At 41.7% G+C, this 22,513-nt stretch overlaps 1 protein-coding gene across 15 annotated transcripts in view; it reads left to right on the top strand.

Moving 5' to 3' along the window:
- IQSEC1 (IQ motif and Sec7 domain ArfGEF 1) overlaps window positions 1–22,513 on the top strand; it is a 1,458,014-nt gene that overhangs the window by 1,281,674 nt on the left and 153,827 nt on the right. For all 15 annotated transcript variants that reach the window (XM_077452165.1, XM_077452166.1, XM_077452169.1 and 12 more), the window contains one exon: window positions 11,783–12,062. In XM_077452165.1, coding sequence (XP_077308291.1) covers window positions 11,783–12,062 — 280 coding nt within the window. The remainder of the gene's footprint in view (window positions 1–11,782; window positions 12,063–22,513) is intronic.

Genomic DNA, 22,513 nt, shown 5'->3' with positions numbered 1-22,513 from the left:
CCAGGTCACAGAGCATCCTGTGTTTCTCTATGCAAATCATCCCAATGATTCATCCTCATCTGACACAAATACAAAACATTTTTACTTTAAGGTTGAATAACCAGGGCACGGTTTCCATAGATGACCATGACCTTAGCTCTGTTATTTCTGGATGCTGAATGATCTATGTGCAATTAAATCTCCTTCAACTTTGCTTTATCTGTTTTATACTATATAAATAGTGTGAATGTGTGTGGGTATAGATATATTTTAATATTATATACATTTTATTCTATTGCCTATATTCTATGGCTTAGATGTTTTGCAAGACCACAATCTGTAATGCACTTTAAAAAAAATATAAAATAGTCCTGTGATGCAAATAATTATTTGCGGTGTTAGAATAATACTATGGCCCCCTATTCAAATATTTACTGTGGGGGTATATTTACTAAAGCTGGTCTACACAGAATCTAGTGCAGCTGTTCATGCTAACCAATCAGCTTCTAGGTTTTATTGTCAAAGCTTAACCACTTTCCGACCACCCGCCGTCGTTGTACGTAAGTACTTTGACGTGGAATACCGTTGTTATGGCAGCAGATGTGGTCACAATACTGCTTCTAATTTCTAGGAAGCTTTGCCACCCTGTAGGCTGTTTCTGTCTGTACTACCCTGGGATGAGATGTTGCAGGGGGCGTGGCTATTGGTATTTTTACTGCTGATGCACAAGCTTGCAGTGTCATCAGCACTTGGGCACACCTAGTCCTGCCCATGCTTTGTGCAGCACTTGCCTGTTGGTAGCACTTGCCTGTTGTTTAGGCTGCATTGATATCTCAGCCTTTTGAATTGTGGACAGATTTTCAGCGATTCTGCTTGAGATTTAAAAGTACCCAGGTTTGAATGACAAATCACAGAAAGAATTCACTTGACTGGCACCTAAAATTGGCCATGTGTTTCTGCTGCAATAAATCGCTCTGCAATCGGGGAAGCCTGCATCGTGTGAAGTTTGTCTCCCAAAAAATGTATTTCGCGACAATCACCTCAGAACCGCACCGCAATTTTAGGTGCCATTCAAAGGAATGGCTTTCTGCGATCTGTCATTCACAGCTTGGTGCTTTGAAATCGCGGGCAGATTCAAAATGCTGAAATGTGAATGCAGCCTTAAACCCTCCCAATGTGAGCTTCAGTGATTGGGAAGGGGATTGCTAGTCCAAATTTTGTGGAAGCAAACCATAAAAACATATTGAGATTATTTCAGATTTTTCAGGATTGTACAAAATAATTTAGGTTTCTGTACACTGAAAAAATGAGTCACCCGATATGACATCTTCATAAGCGGCCTACCCTAACACATATGCCATACAAGCATGTGGCCAGATCTGAGATAAACAGTCATTCTATCCAAAATATATGAATCATGCAGAACAGTAGAATAGAGTTGTGCAATGATTTTATATGCGGAGGGGACTTGGGCAAACCACTGGTTCACCATACAGAAAAATATTCATCCCTTTCCCGTATCATAATGTGTAATTCTGCATATAAATAAAATTTTGTACTTATCTTTACTACATTTCATCAGTTTCTGCTGCGAGGTAACTGGAGCCTCACAGCTCAAAAATTAGACTGAAAAAAATCTGTATGAATATCACTGAGATAAATTGTCATCCATGTAAAAAAAAAGTCATTTTCATTTGACAGCATTTCAAGCACAGCCGTAATCATAGGGTAAGAAAAGTATATTACGTTTTCTAATCCAGTGATGTGGTATTAGGACTTGTACAGACTCCTAGCAGCCAGTCTGGTCTTCAGGCTCCAGTTGATGGATCTGTTGCTTTTAGTCTGGTACTTTATTTAGGATGATTGCTCACATTCCAGAGGTCAGCTGTTGGAAGAACTGTAGGAGTCTTCGAGGAATGTTACTATTCTATTCTGTGCTATTCCAGAATTAGGCATTCACTCTGAGCTTTATTTCCAGCTCCTTAGATTTTTTTTTTTTTTTTTTAATTCCCAGCAGCTGAAGGTTTTTATGGATAGTAAGAATGGAGAAATAACCCACAGCCTTAATATTTCATTGGCTTCTGTTCCTGAACCAATTTTGCAGACAGTTTGGAGTCTTTATTTCTGGCAACTCCAGCTAAGCCTCTGCCCTACTGTCAGACTGCTGTGTGTTCCTGTCAAAGTGAATGAGCTCTGTGTTGTGTGAGAGACTTAATGACATAACCATGTGAGCTAGAATGGAAATTCTTTTTCTTCCATTCATAAGGTGCTGGGTCAGTGTGAACTGATAAATCAGACAATCTCCCTGTATAAAGGAACACCGAAAATGGGAGTGTCTCTAGAGTACCTCTAGCATCTTCAGATACCCTCAGGCTGTACATTTTCAGCCTATAAATTGTAGTTCCCTAGCATAAAACAAGATGTGGTCATTCCTGTTTGGAGCTTGTCCAGCATCTAAGACATTACAGTATGCTTTCTAGCATCTGACAAAGGTATGATGTCTATACATAGTATGGTAGTATATAGGGCCGCCTATAAGGGGTACAGACAGCACTCCAATAAGTGGACCCCATCAGATCAGCAGGGGGGGGGCTGCCATGGGCTGCCTGTGGGCAACCCACAGTCCACCAATTTCCTAACCCCACATCCCTCCCCTTTCTCTGCTTCCCACCCCTGACTAATAGGGGATGGAGCAATGGGGGATGCAGGGGTGGCAGAGTGCTTGATAGCCTTGATAGCTGGGGGTGGGGGGGGGGGGTAAGGATACAAGTGCGTGGTAATGCAGATACAGAGAGAGTAATAAATAGCAATGTCCATAATATGTTACGGACTTACTATTTAAATATCCATGATATATACTTTTCCCTAAAGGCATTTTTGTTTAGCGCTGCACTGTTTTGCTTTTTGTTTTTTATATTGGGTACTGCAATTTGAGTGCTGCCACCTATAGATATTAATGTTTATAATTCACCTAAAGGGCAGATTTTTCACATTTAATGAGTTTTGAACACAGATCATTGGGAGATGCAGAGTGCTGGGTAATAGGGAATACAAGGGGTATAGAATAGGTTTAAGGGAAGTTTCAGGGTGTACAGAGTGTCGGGTAGTGGGCAGGGCACTCAATAAAGGGTACTGGAGGAAGGGAGTCACTCACTCTCCTATCCAGCCTGAGCTTACACAGGTACCCAAAAATAGATCTGAGTCTGAACAGGAGAGCAAGTGAATCCTATATTGGAATTAACCCTTACATCAGGTAGGCTGTACTCTCGAGGCACCATGATTCCAAATAATGACCCTACTAGTATAATTCTGCCTGCATATGGGACTATTCCAAGCTTATGCATCACAAAGACCACATGAATATATGTTTTCTCTTGTCACCAACCATGATGCTCACCTGGAGACAACGTGCAGTGTTACATATGAAGAGGTATAGTTGGCTTGTCCAGTTCACCAAAAACCTGCAAAAACAAAAAGATATTATGTTTAGTGATCTACAGATTGTTCTATGACTTCTCCTAATGACCATGTTCCTTCCCTGCTGCTGGAGTGACCCACAGCTGTCTAGAGGGACATAATACAAAAAATACAAAAATATTAGAGAAAATAATCTATAATTGCAAATGTGCTTTTGTGCTGACAAAAAGAGGACCCAGTCCTACCTTCTTGCTCTGTGAATGTTGCCTAGTTATCATGCTGATCTGTTAGCTTCAATGCTTTATTTTCTGCATGTCCTAAGACTACTGCAACCATTACAACCAGGCAAATAGCATTTTTAGAAAGAGAGTGCAGTGGTAACCCCATGTTTCCTTCTGGTTTACCTGAAATAGCTATTATAACAATATTTCTAAAGTGTAATACACCCCAATTGTGGTAGGATACAAGAGATTTGAAGCATGCAGTCACTGAAAAATGGCAATACCAATCTTCTTGTTTGCTTTATAATCACAGGTGGGGCTTGCGAGACTGAAAAAGGTCACTCTCTATGGCGTAACAAATTTCTTTAACATGGAGCTTTAGTACAAATATGTGAATTTTTATTTTCAGCTTTGCAGACTGGCTTTGTTTCAGCAATAAATTTTATATACACACTTTAACAGATTACAATAGAAATGAATTCCTTCCAGCTCTGAGAAAAATATCCCGTGTACAGTAAAGTGATATGTTGAGAAATAACAAACTAAAGTGCAGTGCTCCTCAGTCAGCTTAATTTCACAGCTCAGTGCCCCAAGAACACAGATGATCAGATATTCACAGCGGGCCAAGTGCCAGCTAACGGAGGTTCCTGGGAAAGAAGCTTAAACTGATAGCAGCAGTACTTTATCATGACTGTGGGGGGCACTGCTTCTGGGGGGTTGATCACTGTAATTGTATTTGCTACATGAAATTATCAATTCGTAGTTTAGGTAATCAATTATTTCTATGTGCTGATTGAAATTTTCCCAAATGCTATGATAACCTTGGTGATGAATTAAAATATGATCCAAACACAGCATGGACTATGCTGTATGCAGGCAGAAAAACAGACACTCTTTTGTGAAACGCTCATGAAAAAGATTGGCATTGCCTACACTTTGCAATGCAGTATGTTATGGGAATTAAAATAATCTGACTACTCTGTCAAGAGCATGGCTTACATCCTATTCTTTTGCTTCTATTGCTGTGGAACTGAAGTCTGCTGTATGTAATGCCACTATTACCTGCCGATTTGTGGCAGTTGGATGATTTGTAGAAGCAAGAATTTGCTATATATATATATATATACAGTATTGAGGAATTCAACATTTTTAATTCCATCGGGGCACAGAACCGAAAGTGAGAGTGCTAGAGAGTAAACAAAATGTGAGCGCGTTCAACAAATAGTATTATCTGCTCTCCAAAATAAATATGCTTTATAAGTCTATGGGAATGGAACAACTTGCTTGAAGCTGGTAAAATACAGGTCAGGAGGTCAACTGCAGGTCAAATGGTCTCAATATGGATCCCTTAATACAGTGATTCTCAAGCAGGATGTGGTGGCACCCTAATTTTTTGGGATTTCCCCAGGGTTCTGTGAGCACAGGACCCAGTTTGTCCTCGATCAGCGTAATGAGTTGCTATAGTTCAGGCAGCCAGCCACCAGCACCATATCGACAAATTATACTCTAGGGTAGTACCTATTGTGCCATTTGTTGCTATGCTGTTGATGGCAGCATCCAGGGCAGGAAAACGCACGCAGAACCAAACCTAGCATTCAGGAGAGGACAGCAGTCTTCTAGACCTGCTCAACCTCCCATCATCTGCTGCACTAAAGGAGCCAAAAGGTAGGAATCTGATGTAATGAAGGGACTGTGTGATTGGGGACTCTGATGTGATGGGAAGACCTGGTGATAAAGGGAAAATTATGTGGTTGGAGGACTTTGACGTGATGTGAGGACCTCTGATGTGATGAGGGAGCTTTTTATGTGAAGTGTATTACATCAGGGCAGTTGTGTGCATCACCCAGGTTTCCTATTGATTGGCAACATTTTCTTTTCTTTTCTTTTTTTTTTTTACATTTTAGACTGGGGTGCCCTGGGATTTTTCATACTTTTAAAGACTGTGGCAACTGAAAAAAGGTTGTCAATTGCTGCTTTAGAAGCCCAAGACCCATTGACATGGGCCCCAAGTATGTCAGTAAAATATTTTTCTCCACTAAGCAGGTGCATTTCAAAGGGATATATAGCTTTTTGGCATGTTTAAATACTGTAATAACATATAACCCCTCTAAATTTCAAGTTCCATTGCAACATGATACATGTAAGTATCCTTGTGTTTCTTTAACATAGCCATTTCATAAAACTATATACTGCACACTTCTATAAGCAAAACACAACATGGCTATATCCTATACAGGGAGAGGTGTGCATGTGTAAACACTGTTACTATGAGCTCTCCTATGACTGTGACTGATAGGGAAGGTGTGTTCAGCCGTTATTGCACCCAGCATCATCATATACTGAAGGATCAGCAAGAGTGAGTAGGACAACTTTGGGGAAATCAAAGAATAGTGATATCAGGGGGTGCCCTAACAGAGATTATTGGGACTGCTAGAAATATAATTGAAAGAAGGATCCTTCTACTGTCTTGAGATATCTAGAGATATTCTTTTATTTTCTCGACTATCCATGTAATACTCTCTGTTTAGTTTGTGTTTCTAGTGTTTGCTTGTTCCATTTCCTCTTTGAGTCTTGGAAAAAATATTCTCTGCCAGGCTTTTTAAATAGAATATGTACACTCAAGAGCAGGATGTTTAAGGTGCAATCCAGTGAAGGCTAAAAATTAAGCCTCAAGAGAAATACAGAGGCACAGCATACCTGCTCAGTACACATTACTACAAGGGTCTCAACCTGGCGGCCCTCTAGCTGTTTCAAAACTACAAGTCCCATGAGGCATTGCAAGGCTGACAGCTTCAAGCATGACTCCCACAGGCAGAGGCATGATGAGACTGGTAGTTTTGCAACAGCCGGAGGGCCGTCGGTTTGAGACTCCTGCATTACAGTGACTCCTGGAGGTGCTATCTTGTACGTTCACTACAATGGATTAGAGAAAACGCTATAAGGCAAACTTGAGTGTCATTTTAGCACAGCTGCAGTGACTGATGAATAGCATTACCGGCTTGCTGACTTGTTTCACTTGTACCTGGAATTGCTCCTTAACACATTTTGTTTCAACTGCGGTGAATGTGCAAGATGCAGAGTGATGGCATCACTTACGGTTTGCATTGATGTCTTGTACAGATTTTAGAACTAGCACTCGGTTTTGCTAAAAAAAAAAAAAATGTCTCAGTGTCTCCTTTTATAGGTGTATGTGTACAAGGACATAAGGCAGTGCAAAAAACTGTTGATGGTCAGCATTAAATGTGTGACAGCAGCCAATCCAAATTCAGTTTATTGAAATCAGGTAGTTTGAGTTTTATAAAAAAAATAAACAGTTTCTCAAATTTATCACCGTTTCTGGGCACTTTTTAAATTATTTTGTGATATGCAATATCTTCCTATGAAACATTGCTTGTGAGTCAGATTGTAGTGTATTCAGAAAGAAGGGCAATTCGAAACTGGGAAACACATTATTCTGCATTTCACCTGCACATCCAGAAAATTAACAAATGTCAGTTGTAGGAGGCTGTTTCTTTAACCCAAAGCAATGAAATTTCCACCATGCTAGATTTCCAATCTAAGCTGCTAAAAGCACAGAGATTACTCCTCACTCCTTTTCTTTGCACTGTTGTTGTTAGCCCAATAGTTGTCCTAATTTTTCAAAATAGACTGCAGTAATACAGAAGTGACACAGTGACTGCACAATAAAAATTAACAGTTCTTGTAATGGTTTCTCAAAGAAAAAAAAATATTCTTTAGCTTTTGAGTGACAGAATTGCCGGTAAGTATTTTCCGTGAAGTTTTCATTATCAGGCTGTGTGAGTCCCCCAGGCATTTTAGTTATGAAATGAAAATTCAGCTAGAAGGAAAGGCATACATTTGAGACAATTCACAGGGATGAAAAAATCAAAAGCTACAACTCTTCTCTAGTCTTTTTTTGAATGTTTTCATCATTACAAACACAAGGTTCTGTGTAACGGGAAATTCTGGACCACATGAACGTGACCTTTATCAGTGCCTTCAGATAAAGTAAATGCCATTTAAAATAAAAGTTAGCATGAGATCTGCTTTATACTGATTTTTTTTGATGAAAAGATTTAGTGCTTTAAAGTAACACCAATTTATAAAGGATTTTTGGTGGTAATTATACCACTGATTAGAAAACGTTAAAGGAATAATGGTCATATTTAAATGCCCAGTCCAGTCAAACAGCTGTTTGATGGTTCCTGAGTTTGCAATCCCGCTTTGAATCATGAGGGTGTCCCACTCTACCTGTTGGATTATTTTTATGTTATTGGGAATGCAACAACACACGAAGGTGGGTAGGGACACCTCACTATGATAGGCTGCCTGTCAAATAAATGCGCTGTAAAAAATGAGTGGGCATGGTTCAGCATGGTTCAGCACTTTGAGGAGTTCCCGGAACTTCTCCTGTCAGAAAAACCTGGCATTTGGCCATATTTACAGGGTTTGTGAAGCTGTTTATATACATTGTACAAAGTCACCTTGAGATTACTGTATTTTTAATTGCAGCAGTTCTGCTGTCTTTATCCTAAATACTGTATTAATTTTAACATTGAAATATATCAATATATAAAAAAGCTATTTAATCTAGTGATGTGTTAATTTAAACAATTAAATGTATTTTAAAGTGATATTAAGCCCTAACTGTAAACTTTTAATTTAGAGGTAAGCTTATAATAGGTCTTATTGGTCCTATTGAGCGATGAATGTAAATGGTGAAATGTATAATGGATATGTAAAAAAAACGAATAAAGAGATATAAAAAAAAAAGCTTATAATAGGTCCTACCTGTAGGTAACGTAAATATATTTTAAACTAGCACAGTTTAGGAGAAATGCATATCGGCTCCAGCTGACGATGTCACCACTGCATGACCAGTTCGCTGTGCATACATGGCATACTGGGTATGCTGCGATTGCAAAGAGCACTGTGCGTGCCGCCAGTCACTCTTGTGTGCATGCACTGGAGTGATGCCATTGCAACCCCGGCCATTCAAAAGGCCAGAGAGCGAGAACCCAGCAGGAAGACTAGGCAAAGTTGGAAGTGCCAGAAGCTGTGACAGCTCAGGGCAGGTGGGCTTTGTATGAATGGTGAGTTTATCATAATGTATGTCAGTGTGTACTGCATGGGTCACATTTAAAAAAAAAGTTTCTAAAGTTTATTATTGCATTAAAAACTATTGCTATAAGGTCCTGATATCTGTATTATATTAGCCTCTGTTGCACAGTACTATGTTTCTGACATGTTCGTAACTGGGAGCTTGCTTACAGAAGGGGAGAGCATATGGCTGTCCGGCTGTCAGTTGTAGAGTGCTTTAATTTTCCAATTCCCAGGTAGAGGAAATGGAGGCACCCAAGCTTTATTCCATATCTATGATAAACAAAAGTAAAGTCACCTATTTTGGTAAGGCAACAAGTGCATTAATAATAGTGGATAGCTATTTTGAGAGGTAAAACAGTTCATATATGTGTATATCAACTGTATGTTTAGTGTGGATTGAGCTCAACTATAAGCAACGCATTGTAATCATGAACGGAATAGATATCTTCTGAAACTGTTCTCTACATCACTGATTCTCAACCTCAGTCCTCAAGTGCCCCCAATGGGCCATGTTATCAGGTTTTCCTTTACTTTGCACAGCTGCTTTAAATCAATATCAATGACATGGTATTGATAAGAGCTATTTTATCTAAGGGATGTTCCAAAAACATGGGGGTACTTGAGCACTGAGGTTGAGAACCACTGCTCTACAGCATGCAGGCTTAGTGCACATACCATTAAAAACAAATACTCACAATTTCTATGATAATTTGAATCACTACCCATGAATTCTTATAATACTACCACCTTACCTCCCAGAAATAACTTGATGTGCAACTATTTTCTTCTATTCTCTTCTTGTCACGAAGGTCAGGTTGTAAGGTTGTCTTTTGTCCTGCCTGAGCTGAGAATAGATGCTAAAAAACAGAGGTGATGCCAGACTTATATTGAAAAAGGGGGAGAGGGGCAAGGATGCTTTTAAAACTGCTGCACCTCAATGCTGTTTAAAGTCAGTAAATGTCAGTTTTACTACTTTTGCCCATTTTTAAAAGGTGGACAGCAATAGTAACTTTTCACTTTAAGCAAACATTTCCTTAAAGATAATCAAACCCCTCGTAGGCAATACATATGCACCCTCCCTATCATCAGCATCATCATGTTTTAACATCATCATCATTATCTGCGAGTATCTTGCTGCAATTCGAAATTTAAACCCCAGAATTTAAATCCTTGAGAGATGATTCACAAACCCATGTCAGAAGTAAAATACAGATACCTATATACTATAATATATTAACCGTTTTTCATGTTAAACTAGCTGGGGCATGAACAGAACACAGCCTGAAGCCTAACATGCGTATAATCCAGTACTGCCTGCCAGGCATGAACTTAAGACATTTCTACATCCTGTGTACATATCTTCAGAGAGGGATATGGTTGGAAATAAAACTATAAAGGCTTCTAGGGAACCCATACTAAATTAAACACAGATAATGACCTCTATTATACAATTTCTAGGATCCATGACCTACGCATATTGTAGTAACACCTTTTTCTAGACTGAGCAACTGCTATTTGTAGACAAGTTTGTAGTTGTTCTTTGATGTCTATTTTCTATTTCCACAGTTTTGTAAATGCATTTGTTTTTCCAATTTCCAAGACTGTTACTCTACTGCAGATGAAAAGATTCAGGTATAACTGAAGTGTAGGCTTCTGAGATGAGAGAGATTTTCTGTTCAGTAATGAAATAATCCATAACGGATCAATAGCTTGTAGGAGAAGGGAATGACTTCTTTACCCTTAGAAATACATTTCAGAAAACATTAATGAGCATGATCCCTTACAAATCTATGTCACAATAACAAAGCCCGTTCATTCTAAAGAACATCATCCTTGAAACCATGCAATAGGACATTTGATCAGTTACCTACTTAAATAATGATTTTGCTGTTTCTGGCTTCAGCTGTCGTCCATTATTGAAGGTTGTGATTTTGACTTTAAGAAGTACATATTTTTATTATCTATCTGTGACACCTAACGTAGAGACAAAGCAGCTATCATTTACTCTGAACAGAGGTGTAAGATTATCAGGATCATAAAATGGTAATACCCGGTATTATGAATCTTCAATGGACAATTGTGGCAATTTTGCTTTTGATATGTGCATTACTTTGGCCATGTTGTACCAGAATTTGATCTATATTTTATTATAACCCTGTCATTAATATAAAAGACTTCAATAGGGCCATTTAAAGAAAATTGGAATGAAAGAGTTGCCTCAAAGTCACCAATCAGGGTACATCTTGGGGGAAATTATAGAAATCTGATTTATCACTGTGGGCACTAAATATGCTTTTGTTCCCATTTTCCTTTCTCCAGCTTAAAAAAACTGTCCTTACAAGTTCATTAAAGTTTAGGCTTGTCTGACTTTTCTTTGCTGCAGTTAGAGCAATATAACGTCCCCTGCCTCAAGACGGGGATTGGGCAGTGAAGGAGCAGAAGCAAATGAAGAGTTATCCCTCTGCTTTCTCCTATCAGCGGGCTCATTGTCATCCCATATACATGGAGCACAGCTCATTTGCCCCTAATTCTGGCCCTGCACTCCTAGTTTGAGTGCTGCTGTACAGAACATCAAGAGGCAGATATCAAATCAAATTCAGATGCTTACACTAGCTGCAAAAAAAAAAAAAAAAAAAACGTCATTACTATAATTTTTTATTTTTTTTGAATAAATACATAACTGCATAAATTGGTGTTTTTTTTTCATATATGTCTGGAGTTCAGCTTTAAGACTGCGACCAAAAATGTATGAACAGATAGTTGTAGGATCAGTAAGTACTTTGACCTTTGGATAAGACTGACACAAGTAACACACCCTGTACAAGTGCTTTGCATTTGTTCTGTGAAAGTCCTTTCATTTCATAGTATGAAACCTGCATTCAGTAATCATATATCAGGTGATATGATATCTATTACGTTTCCTTTTATGTTGGAATATATATCTTCCAGAACCATGTGCACAACATTTAAAAGCTGTTTCTGTTAGATCTCTGTCTAGTTTTAATGATAAAGTCTGTGTTATTCTTAAAACTTATCACTATTTTTTGGTTATTTGTTTCTAGTGTTGAAGGGGAGGTTCCTGGAGGTGAAACAGGTGCTTCACTAGACAGCTCATCAAGTTACCATCAAGGCTCAATAACGCACAGCTCGTCGATAAGCCCTGAGCAGTACGACCATCCTTCCTACGGGATTTTTTCAGTATCCCCTGGGCAAAGATCACGACGACCGAAGCTGCAACATTCCACATCCATTCTGCGCAAGCAAGCTGAAGAAGAGGCTATTAAACGCTCCAGATCATTATCCGAGAGCTATGAGCTGTCTTCAGACCTACAGGACAAGCAGGTGATAATATTATTTATTAACTAATAATGCCCCTCTGGGAAAAGGCTACCTGAATAAATGCCCCAGCCACCAAGCTACCAATTATTATTGTATGTGGTTAGAGGAAGCCTGTATTAATACAGGCGGTCCCTGGTTACAAACAAGATGGGGTCTGTAGGTTTGTTCTTAAGTTGAATCTGTTTGTAAGTCGGTACAAGTATTTAAGTGTTGCTTTACCCAAAAAAAACTATTTTTAAGCTTATTGGGTAGCATAAGGAAGGGTTAACACCCCTGTAACATTTGTTTTGCTGTCTGTGCCCCTGTTCAGAAGATTCCACACTTTCTGTCCCAATGACAATTTGATTTTGAAAATGTTGGGTTATTGTGGAAACAAGCCTTGGTGATGAAGCATCAGTGGAGATACCTTTTTCCCATAATAACTCTTACAGGAGTGAATTTCCCTTCCTAGGGGTAGATTTCCTCTCACTTCCTGTTGTCTCCCTCCATTTTTAAGTAGGAGTTGTTTATAAGTCGGATGTTTGTAACTAGGGGGCCGCACGTAAAGTACAAGAGGCTGCCATTTCTACAAATTCCCTAGCTGTCATGCTGATCCTGTGGCTTCAGTACTGTCTGAGTTAATGATCCAGAACACGTATGTAAATTAGAAGTGCTGTCTCTTTTGTGACTTTGATTGTTTTTCTGGGTGAGTGACATATACATCATTAAAGCATCAGTCAGCCAGGCAACTAGAATGTTTAGAATGAGATCAGCAATGGAAATCTTTGTATTTTTTTCTCTATTCTAGCTTTCTGTTTACATAATCAAAAGCATATTTAATTTAGTCACAAACAAACTCATTATATTGGACCCCCAGAAAAAAAGACCCTCATTAGTGAGGGATGAATCTTCCCAGGTTTTTTTGCCAAGGGTTCAGTGAATCTTGTTCAAAATTTGGTGAACCTGAACTTAGAGGTGAAACTGACTGAAGTCTATGAGGGGCTGATCTTGTTGTTCTGGCCATTTGAAAGGATAGTAGCCAAACTGACATAAAAGGAAGGCATTGCCATGAGAGACATGTACTAATCCCCCCAAAAAAAGTTTTAAATAACATACAGCAGAGGGAGGGTCTTTTCATGTTTTTGCTTTGAGGGCAACATAGAACATAAATCCTTTAAATAACAAGCTTAGGGAATGCCTTAACCCTTTCACTGCCAGACCATGTGCTCCATTTTGTACACTGAGGTGGCCAGACTATTTTTGCAATTTTTCCTTGGCTTTTTTATTTTTCACTTCTAGCTTTCAAAGTTTGTAAAAGACCCCCCAAACCATATATTTCTCTTATATCCACCGACTGACACAGCTTCTCTCTTTAGACCATTGGGTTGTTATGCCACCTTCAGGAGAGGACTAGGCATTACATGTTAACATGTGATAATAAGAAATAACTTTCTAGTTCCGCCCAAGGGGCGGTCCCTTGGGTAACAACCCCTCAGTATGCTACTGCAGCCTCAGTTTTATTTTGCCTAGTGAAGGAGAAGGACCTAGGAACCCTGACGGGCCCATCGGTCCGTCTTTTTTTCTGCAGAAGCTTGGCTTCTTGCACAAGATGATAGCTCCTGTGATCTGCTATCAACAGCCGGCTGGGCGACAGGCTGGATACCCTTATCCTTGTAGTCTCCCCTGCCTGGCCATCGAGCGTGTGCAGACCAGAGCTCCGCGCTGGGTCGGCCACAACAAAACCTCAGCTCCAGAGGTGGTCGGTGAGCTTTTATGCTCCGGGGCGCACATATGACCAGGCTACTGATGTCTGCGTCACAGTGTGCCGAGGCCAGCAGCCACCCTGTATTGATCAGAGAGTGGGTATGTAATGGAATATCTCCCAGCTCTTTAGGACTGGTAAGTACAGCTCTCCCTGCCTCTGTGGGGCTAAGCAGCTGGGCATTCCCTGGGAGGTCAATTCAGGGGTCCCTCACCTCCCTCTCTTCTCTCCCTGTCCCTATCTCCACCACTCCCTGTGGGGGATGCTGCATGTGGCTGCTGAGCGGTGTGTGTGTGTCTGTACAGGGGCCCTGTGGGGGGGCTTAACTGGCTGGCTGTGTCCTGAGTCCTGTTTCTCATGTCCCTGGAGGTGCCTGTGAGGCTGTGCCTGTGTTCCTTGCAGCACTGATCACCGCCATTTGTTCAGCTCTGTCCCTCATGGTTTCAGCATCAGCGGCCATCTTAGGTGTGGGCAAGGGAAAGCATGCTCTCCTGTGCTTCGGTGGCCATTTTCCCTGTGATTTGTCCTTATACTGGATGCCGGTGGCCATTTTCTAGAAGCCTGAACACGTTTTTCAGCTTTCTGTAGCGGCAGCATGTGTCCCTGTGCTCTGTCTGCCATTTTCCCAGTGTTTTATGTCCTTATACTCGACGCTGGGCAGCCATTTCCTTTGAGCCTGAGCACATTGCTGAGCGGTTTCAGCGCCATTAGCAGCAGCTTCCACTGACACAGAGCAGATTCCTCTGCACCTGGGAGCCAACAGGGACCACAGGCACTACTTGTTGGATAATGCAGAACCCTTCAGGGTGATGAGCCCCTCAGCCAGCAGCAGTAAGGAGGGTGGGATTGTCACTGTCCTAAGTCCCCTTCAGGTGGTAGACAGGGTAGGGTCAGCATGGCTTCATAAAATGGTGTTTTTTCCCCCAAAGTCTAGGCAATTTCAACCGGTTCACCTGCGGAATGCGCAGTGCGCCTTGTCGGCGGTCCTCAATTTGTTTGTTGCCAAGATGGAGGCAGTGCGTGGGCCCAAGGTGCTAGCACCCCCTGGCCCGCCCCCTTCCTCTGGCGAGAGCTCAGACGCAGACTCGGGCCCTGCTGAGGCTGGTGACCCCTGCTCTGTTGTTTCAGATGACGCTGACCAGGACCGTTCGGACAGTGAGGATGAGTCCCCGTCCGGGTCCGTGCACGACAAAGCGATTGTTGGAGCACTTATCACAGCTGTGCGTGATACCCTGAAGATTCAGGAGTCAGCAGATCCCTCTGCTGATGTAGCGATCCCTTTTGGGTCCCGTAAGCCAGCCATTCACCTAAGGTGTTCCCATATCTCACTTGTTTTAACAAGTTCATTTACAAAGAATGGGGTCGACTGCAATGGACCTTTCGGTCCCCAAATACATGGCAGTGCGTTTCCCTTTTGAGGAGAGCCTTCCCAAAAAGTTGTCGGCTCCTCCAGTCGTGGACCCCCAGTATCCAGGTTAAACAAAGTAACCACGATCCCGGTAGAGGGGACTCCTGCATTTATGGATCCACGGACAGGAAGGCAGAGGCAGTGGCTCGTTCCTTGTTTACGGTTGTGGGGTCAACCATGCAACCAGTACTGACATCTGCACTTGTGTCGCAGACACTAACTGAGTGGTCAAAACTGTTGCACCGCGAATTGGGAGAACAACAGGCTTCTCCTGTCTGCGTGGAACTAGCAGACCAACTAGTGCATGGCCTTAAGTACGTTTGTGACGCAGCCCTGGATACCATCCAGGGTTTCAGTGTCAGCAGCGGGGCTGAGGCCCCTGATTTGGTTGAAATGCTAGTCTGCTGACCAGGCATCCAAAAAAGCCCTGTCGGATCTTCCCTTCCTTGGCGACCGGCTCTTTGAAGCCTTTTTGGGTGACATTATTAAGAATGCCACAGGTGGTAAGAGTACTCTACGCCCTCTTTTTCCGCTCACAAATGGCTTTTTCGTCTGCCCGGAGCTTCGGTTAAACGTCCCCAGCCCGACAGGACAACTACGGAAGGACGGAAACGTCCCTGGAACCGCAAGCCTAACAAGCCTGCGAAAACAGTGGTCCTCTGTCTGACCAATGGGTCTGCGATCTGATCTCCTATGGCTAGAGGAGATAGATTTCCTCTCTTGGCCTCAAAACAGATTCTTCCCCTCCAGCACACCCAAAGTTAATGCACTGTTGCATTCGTTACCGCAGTTTTTGGTGTGGTTTGAGGGTAGTGCTTCTCCGTTGTGGAGCGCACCCTGTTTTTTTGTGGTAGTTTTTCCACACACTGTTGTTTTTGTGGGTAAAGTTTGTACTAGCTCCCACATGCCATGGTAGATGAAGTTTTATGCTGTTTTTCCCACCCCTCGTTTTGGCACTGCCTGGGGATGTCCCAATGGTCTAAAGAGAGAAGCTGTGTCAGTCGGTGAATATAAAAGAAAATAGGATTTTTTGTACTCACCGTAAAATCCTTTTCTCTGTAATTCAGGCACAGCACCCACCCCTCATATTTTTCTTTACATTACACTGCTTGTTGACGTACTGAGGCTGCAGTAGCATGCTGAGGGGTTGTTACCTAAGGGACCGCCCCTTGGGCGGAAATAGAAAGTTCTAGTTTTATTATCACATGTTAACATGTAATGCCTAGTCCTCTCCTGAAGGTAGCATAACAACCCAATGGTCTAAAGAGAGAAGCTGTGTCAGTCGGTGAATTACAGAGAAAATGATTTTACTGTGAGTACAAAAAATCAGATTTTTCTGAAAGCACATTTTTTAGACCCTGTGGCATTTGCGTAAATGTTTATCAAACCAGTATATTTGCAAAAATTACACTAAAATCATTATTAGCAGATAAAAACACAGCACATTTTACAAAATTCCTTACTAAATATAAAAGCATAACCTGTATTGTGTTAATTAAAATCTTAGTAATTTTTTAATTGCACCTTTCTGCACTATGGTGAAAACTGAACAGACGAAAAAGTGTAAATATCCAAATTTCTCCAAAAATCTGAAGGTTTTCATTTTCCCTTACAGCTTTCAGAATTTGTGAAAGACCCCCAAAACCATATATTTTCTGAAAGCATATGACCTCTAGAATAAAAAGAAGGTGCTACTGTTTTTTTTTAGATCCTGCGGTATTTGCGCAAATGTTTATCAAACCAATATATTTGCAAAAGATACACTAAAACCATTATTAGCAGATAAAAACACAGCTAATTTTACAAAATTCCTGCTAAAGCCCTACTAGATAGAAAAGCTTAACCTGTATGGAGTTAATAAAAAACAAATATTTATAAATCTTAAATTGCGCTTTTTTGCAAAGTGAAAATCGAATGTACCCAACAATTTCTCAAAAAATCTGTAGGTTTTAATTTTTCACTTACAGCTTTCAGATATTGTGAAAGACCCCCCAAACCATATAGCAACTTGCAATGGGGCCACCCGAGCCGCTGCTCTATGTGTCCATTCAGAAACAGAGTGGCTCAGCCCTACCTCCTCTCTCTCCTCATTGGCTCACTGATTTTGACAGCAGCAGGTGCCAATGGCGCCTGCTGCTGTCTCAGCCAAGAGGAGGGAGACTTTGTTGAAGCATTACATCCCAGAGTCTTTTAGGGCATGACGCAACAAGCTTTGTACACTTGGATTGGGGAATTTTCTGCCATTCTTCCTTGCAGATCCACTTAAGCTCATTCAGGTTGGATGGGGACTGTTGGTGGACAGTCATTTTCAGGTTCAGATGTTCAATCGGGTTCAAGTTAGGGCTCTGGCTGGACCACTCTAGGGCATTCCCTAAGCCACTCTTGTGTTGAGTTGACCCAAAGACACTCTTTTGTTGTCTTGGCTGTGTGCTAGGGATTGTTTTCATGTTAGAAGGTGAACCTTAGGCCCAGTTTGAGGGCCTGAGTGCTGTGGAACAGTTTTCATTGAGGGTATCTCTGTACTTTGCTCCATTTAGCATTCCCTGACCCGTCTCCCAGTCTCTGCTGCTGAAAAACACCCTCACAGCATGATGCTGCCACCACCATGCTTCACTGTTGGGATGGTATTGGGCAGGTGATGAGTGGTGCCTATAGGGCAAACTGTGCAATCTTGATTTTATCAGACCAGAGGATCTGAACCAGTTTACTGTCTATAGAATTTTACACACAGCAGACAAATTAGAACACAGGCTGCTAAACAGGGTAAAAGAACTACACCCAAGAAAAAAATATGATTTAATATCATTAGCCAGAATCAATATATCAATCAGCAAATCAACAATGAACAGTGTATAATAACTCTAAATGCGTTCAGAATGATAGCTTAATACTGTAACAGACAGGGGTGAGATACCACTTTAACTGGTAAGTAGGCTAGAGTCTTAGGATAGTTGTGATTAGCGGCAGTCCTCAGTCCTAGATCTTCACTGGCTAATTGTTGGAGCTCATTGGTGCGCGTTGTGTCTGTTAGTAAGACCTGCAGGCAGTATTAAGGCTATAGGATAGCAGGTTAGGCAGTTCCTAATGGTTCAATCTTTAGGGATGGCAGTAGACAGTGGCCGACAAGCCCTCTCACCAGACCCTGGATATCCGCTCACTCTGAGTTGCCCGTGGTGACTCTGGTGGCTGACACAGCAGGGGCTGTATACTGGCAGCAGCTTTGTCCTTCAGCTTCCTCTCTGGGATAGTGCTGGATGGGAGCCCTTCTTTCCTCTGGTGCTACTCCCCAGAGCAGTCCTCTCTCTCACTCTCTCTCTCTCTGGGAGTGCTGGGAGAATCGTGTCTCTAGCTCTTCTCCATGATGGCTTTGGCAGCATGGTTCACTCTCCCCTGGCTAACTCTTTTGTCCAATCCCCCCTACTTGTCCAGGGCAGCCTGGCTGCTGTAGTCCATGCTCTGTATTCTTCTATGGGCCGTCTGCCTCTTGGGACTAAATGTCCCAAGATCCTTCTGTCTGCTTATTGGCCCCTTTTCCTTTCCCTCCTGATTGGTTCTTTTCCTGTGGCCAGGAAAGGAGGGGGTGAAGAAGAAATGTGTGAGCCTGGTAAGAGCTGCTCTTTCTCTCATCTCCCATGCTGCTGACAAGAGAAGAGGGGGGCGCAAGCGGGGGAGATAAACTGACGGCCCGCAGCTCGACTTTCTCCTGCCACAGAACCACTGCCTGCTCTCCTGGCGATAAAAGATAAAAAAAACCTTATGACTTTACAACCTCTTTAAGGTTGACTGATAAGCTTTGCTTACTGCAGTCCAGGCTGCCGGTTTTAAGTATGAATAAAGAAGTCCATAATTTACTGTCTGCCATCCACATAGGAGTGTTTGCATTTGTAGACCACTGAGATGTTTGGATCAATGATTACCTCAGTACTTATTGGGGGAATTCATAAAGAGTGTTGCAGACATGTATTAAAATTCTGTCCAACCTAAGGCAACCAGATTTTTTAAATGAAATCCGGGGATATTTTTTTTATTATTAGCAAATGGAAAATTATTTTATAAGCATAATTTTCTCAAATTATATATGCAGTGTATGTGTTATGTGTTTATAGAATGATTGGATGATATATACGTTATTTCTCACATTTCATCCATGAGATAAAAAAAGATACTTCTTAGAATTGTTTGAGATATGACTACCAAATGTTATGAAGATAAGATAGAGAAAAAACAAAGTGCAGGGCCCGGGTGTGTGATACATTAAGAAATCAGGGCCCAGGAGTGTGTTACATAAATAATGCAGGGCTCGGCAGTGCGCTACATAAAGAATGCAGGGCTCGGCAGTGCACTGCATAAAGAATGCAGGGCTCGGCAGTGCACTGCATAAAGAATTCAGAGCTCGGCAGTGCACTGCATAAAGAATGCAGGGCTCAGCTGTGCCAAGCAATGCAGCCTCACCAGTGCCCAGCAATGCAGCCTCATCTGTGCCCCTCTAAATAGCCTCACCAGTGCCCTGCAACGCAGCCTCACCAGTGCCCTGCAACGCAGCCTCACCAGAGCCCAGCAATGCAGCCTCACCAGTGCCCATCAATGCAGCCTCACCTGTGTCGGGGATCAAAGAGATGAAGAGGGGAGCCGGCCGGATCATCACGCAGGCTGGCGTTGCCCACTGTGACAGCTTTAATTTGAATTGCTGGGTGCCTGCTATCACACAAGTCCTGCCTCATTGATCGGCTCCTACCTATGATAGACAGCATATGTCCCGGCATTGGACAAGTGTGCTGTCTATCAAACGAGGAGGCGGGACTTGTATGATGGCGGTTACCCCGCAATTCAAATTAAATCGGTCACAGCGGGCGATGCCAGATGGACACCCCACAGTGTGTGGCACCCGGGGCGGACACTGCCCCCCGCCTCAACACCAGCCCGGTGTCGGCCCTGCACCTGGCGCAGCCCCTGCAGTCCAGGGACGTCTGGTCACTGTAGTTCAAACTCCACTCTGAAACTGTCGGTGCTTGCACCAGATTCACGTTCCTGTCAGAAACAGGTACATGAATCTGTCAGAGGCTGGCATTGAGGTTAGAGTGTCCAACATGGACACCTTGTCCTGAGTGCGCTCCATCCCGACCATTGCGCCTGTCACAGAAACATGTGCATGGCTAAGGAGTTTTGTAGTGGAGTGGGTGAACTGAGTAGTTCCTGATCAGGTCCACCTTGCTATTGATTGGCAGTACATGATAGTGAGTGGATCCATAGATGCTCTTTAGTCCAATAGCGGCTTTTACATTCACTCACTGCCATCCGCTGTAAATCAGAAGCAAGTTGGAATGAGTCTCTCAGTTCTCAATTAGTTTCTACCTACTCAACATCTGCTGCAGCCGTGGTTACTGGTCTACCATCAGGTCCATCTCATCTGTGACTCATCATTTGCAAATATGGGCTTTATCATATTTGGGTAATGACATGATATAACCAAACTATTAGTTTACTTTTAGCATTGAGCCAGGAAATTTCTCAGTCAACAGCTGAACGGGGACAGTGATATACAGTAAATACAGCTTCTGTCACTCTTAGTAGCGGTAGGCCTCTGTACACCAGCTCAAAGCTAATCTTAATTATCACCAGTGTCCTAATCTGCAAACTGGCAGTAAATCTTTAAGAATCTATGGCTGCCATAGTGACAGATTCTAACTTGTTGCTTTAATTAATTTGGCGCAGGTAGTTTTAAAGGGAACTATCACCAGAAATGTGATGTAAATGCTTTATACAGATCCAAAAGAAAAGAAAAATCTCCTTATCTGCATACTTGTTTCTGATAAGTGATTCAGAATATATTGAAGCCTTTAGAGCAGCATAACAGACAGATACTATACTTACTTTCTTTTCATACCCCCTTTGCTCCATTCAGTAGCTGGGAGTAAAAGAAAAGCCCTATGTAAGCTACAAATGACTGAAGGTTGTAGCTTACAAAGAGCTAGAGAATGCCGAGTTGACAACACTGATTGAACCTGCTGTTGGGGATGGGAGATTTAAACAAATGTGTTCCTTTGCCCTTAATGGGCAAATAATACATTAGATTTTCATTAAATGTTATCTAAATCCAAAATAAAAATGCATTACCATTTATCAGATGTGGTGGCTGCATTTGATTTCAGATATTATGTTTTTTTGCCTTTATTCTAACCTAATCTAATCTAATTCTAAATAGCCAACCTTTGACAGAAGCATTGTCAACCTGTGGAGTGGACTAGTGGACTTAGATGGACTTTACATAAGTGAATAACAAATTAAAGCTGAACTCCAGCTAATTCTTTTTAAGCAGTTATGGTAACAGTTTTATTTTACTTTTTGGAATAAGGTTTTTACATAAATGAATAAAAGGTGACCATTGTAAGCACCAGTCGGTGTTGCCTCAACCCTTTAACTGACACTTATGAAAGAGCAAAATTCCTTTAAAAAGATATACAGCCACCACATCTAAGGACTGGTAAGCTGCAATATAATGTTTTTGGGTTTAGATTTAGAAATACCCTGCTTTCCTCTGCGATTCAGTGTAATGTGATTTTCAGATTATACAATTGAATGGGATGAAATTTCACTGGAGCTCACCCGAAGAAGTGCATGAACAACTTTTAAAAATGCAATGCAACAGGATTGCATGGTACTATTGTATCTTGAGAATCTAGTGCAGGCAAATGCACTTCGATTGTAGTCTGCATTTGGGGTGTCGTTAGGAATCTCTTTATAGGTTATACTATTTTTGTTTGTTTTGTCATTTGAAAATATTCAATAATATTTACATAATAAATATGCTTACTAGTTACACAGTACAAAAGAGGAACAAGGGGATTTTGTTAGAGAAAGGGGACAGTTGGGAGCTTTGCAATGACCTATAATTGTTCTAATGAAACCCTTTTTGTTTGTATAGGTCACTTCACTTTGTAGATCATCATTGCAATCCACATTGCAATGACATAAGTAAAAATTTTGAGTAAACCATGTTCCTGTAAGGCCCCTTTTCACACTGGCGCGATTTAAAAGTTGTGCGATTTTGACACAATTTCAGGGCATGCCTGTATAAACTTGAGGTCTTTGTACCTCAACTCCATTAAAGTCGGACCAAAGTAGTACAAAGTCGGCAAAACTTGAAGTCGAACATATATGAAAGGTTATCATTGAAAATTATGGGGAACGACTTGTCATGTGACTTTGCAGTCCCAAGTCACAGGACAGGTCACACAAGTGCGAAAGGGGCCTAAAGAAAAAACAGAATGCTTACCCCTCCTGTCACCCATGCTGCGCATTGCTGCT

This window comes from Lithobates pipiens, unplaced genomic scaffold (genome assembly GCF_037356315.1).
Source record: "Lithobates pipiens isolate NorthernLeopardFrog02 unplaced genomic scaffold, aLitPip1_a1.2 Scaffold_23, whole genome shotgun sequence".
In the NCBI taxonomy this organism is placed as follows: domain Eukaryota; kingdom Metazoa; phylum Chordata; class Amphibia; order Anura; family Ranidae; genus Lithobates; species Lithobates pipiens.
Note: the sequence above shows the minus strand (reverse complement) of the source record. Positions and strands in the feature narration are given on the sequence as shown.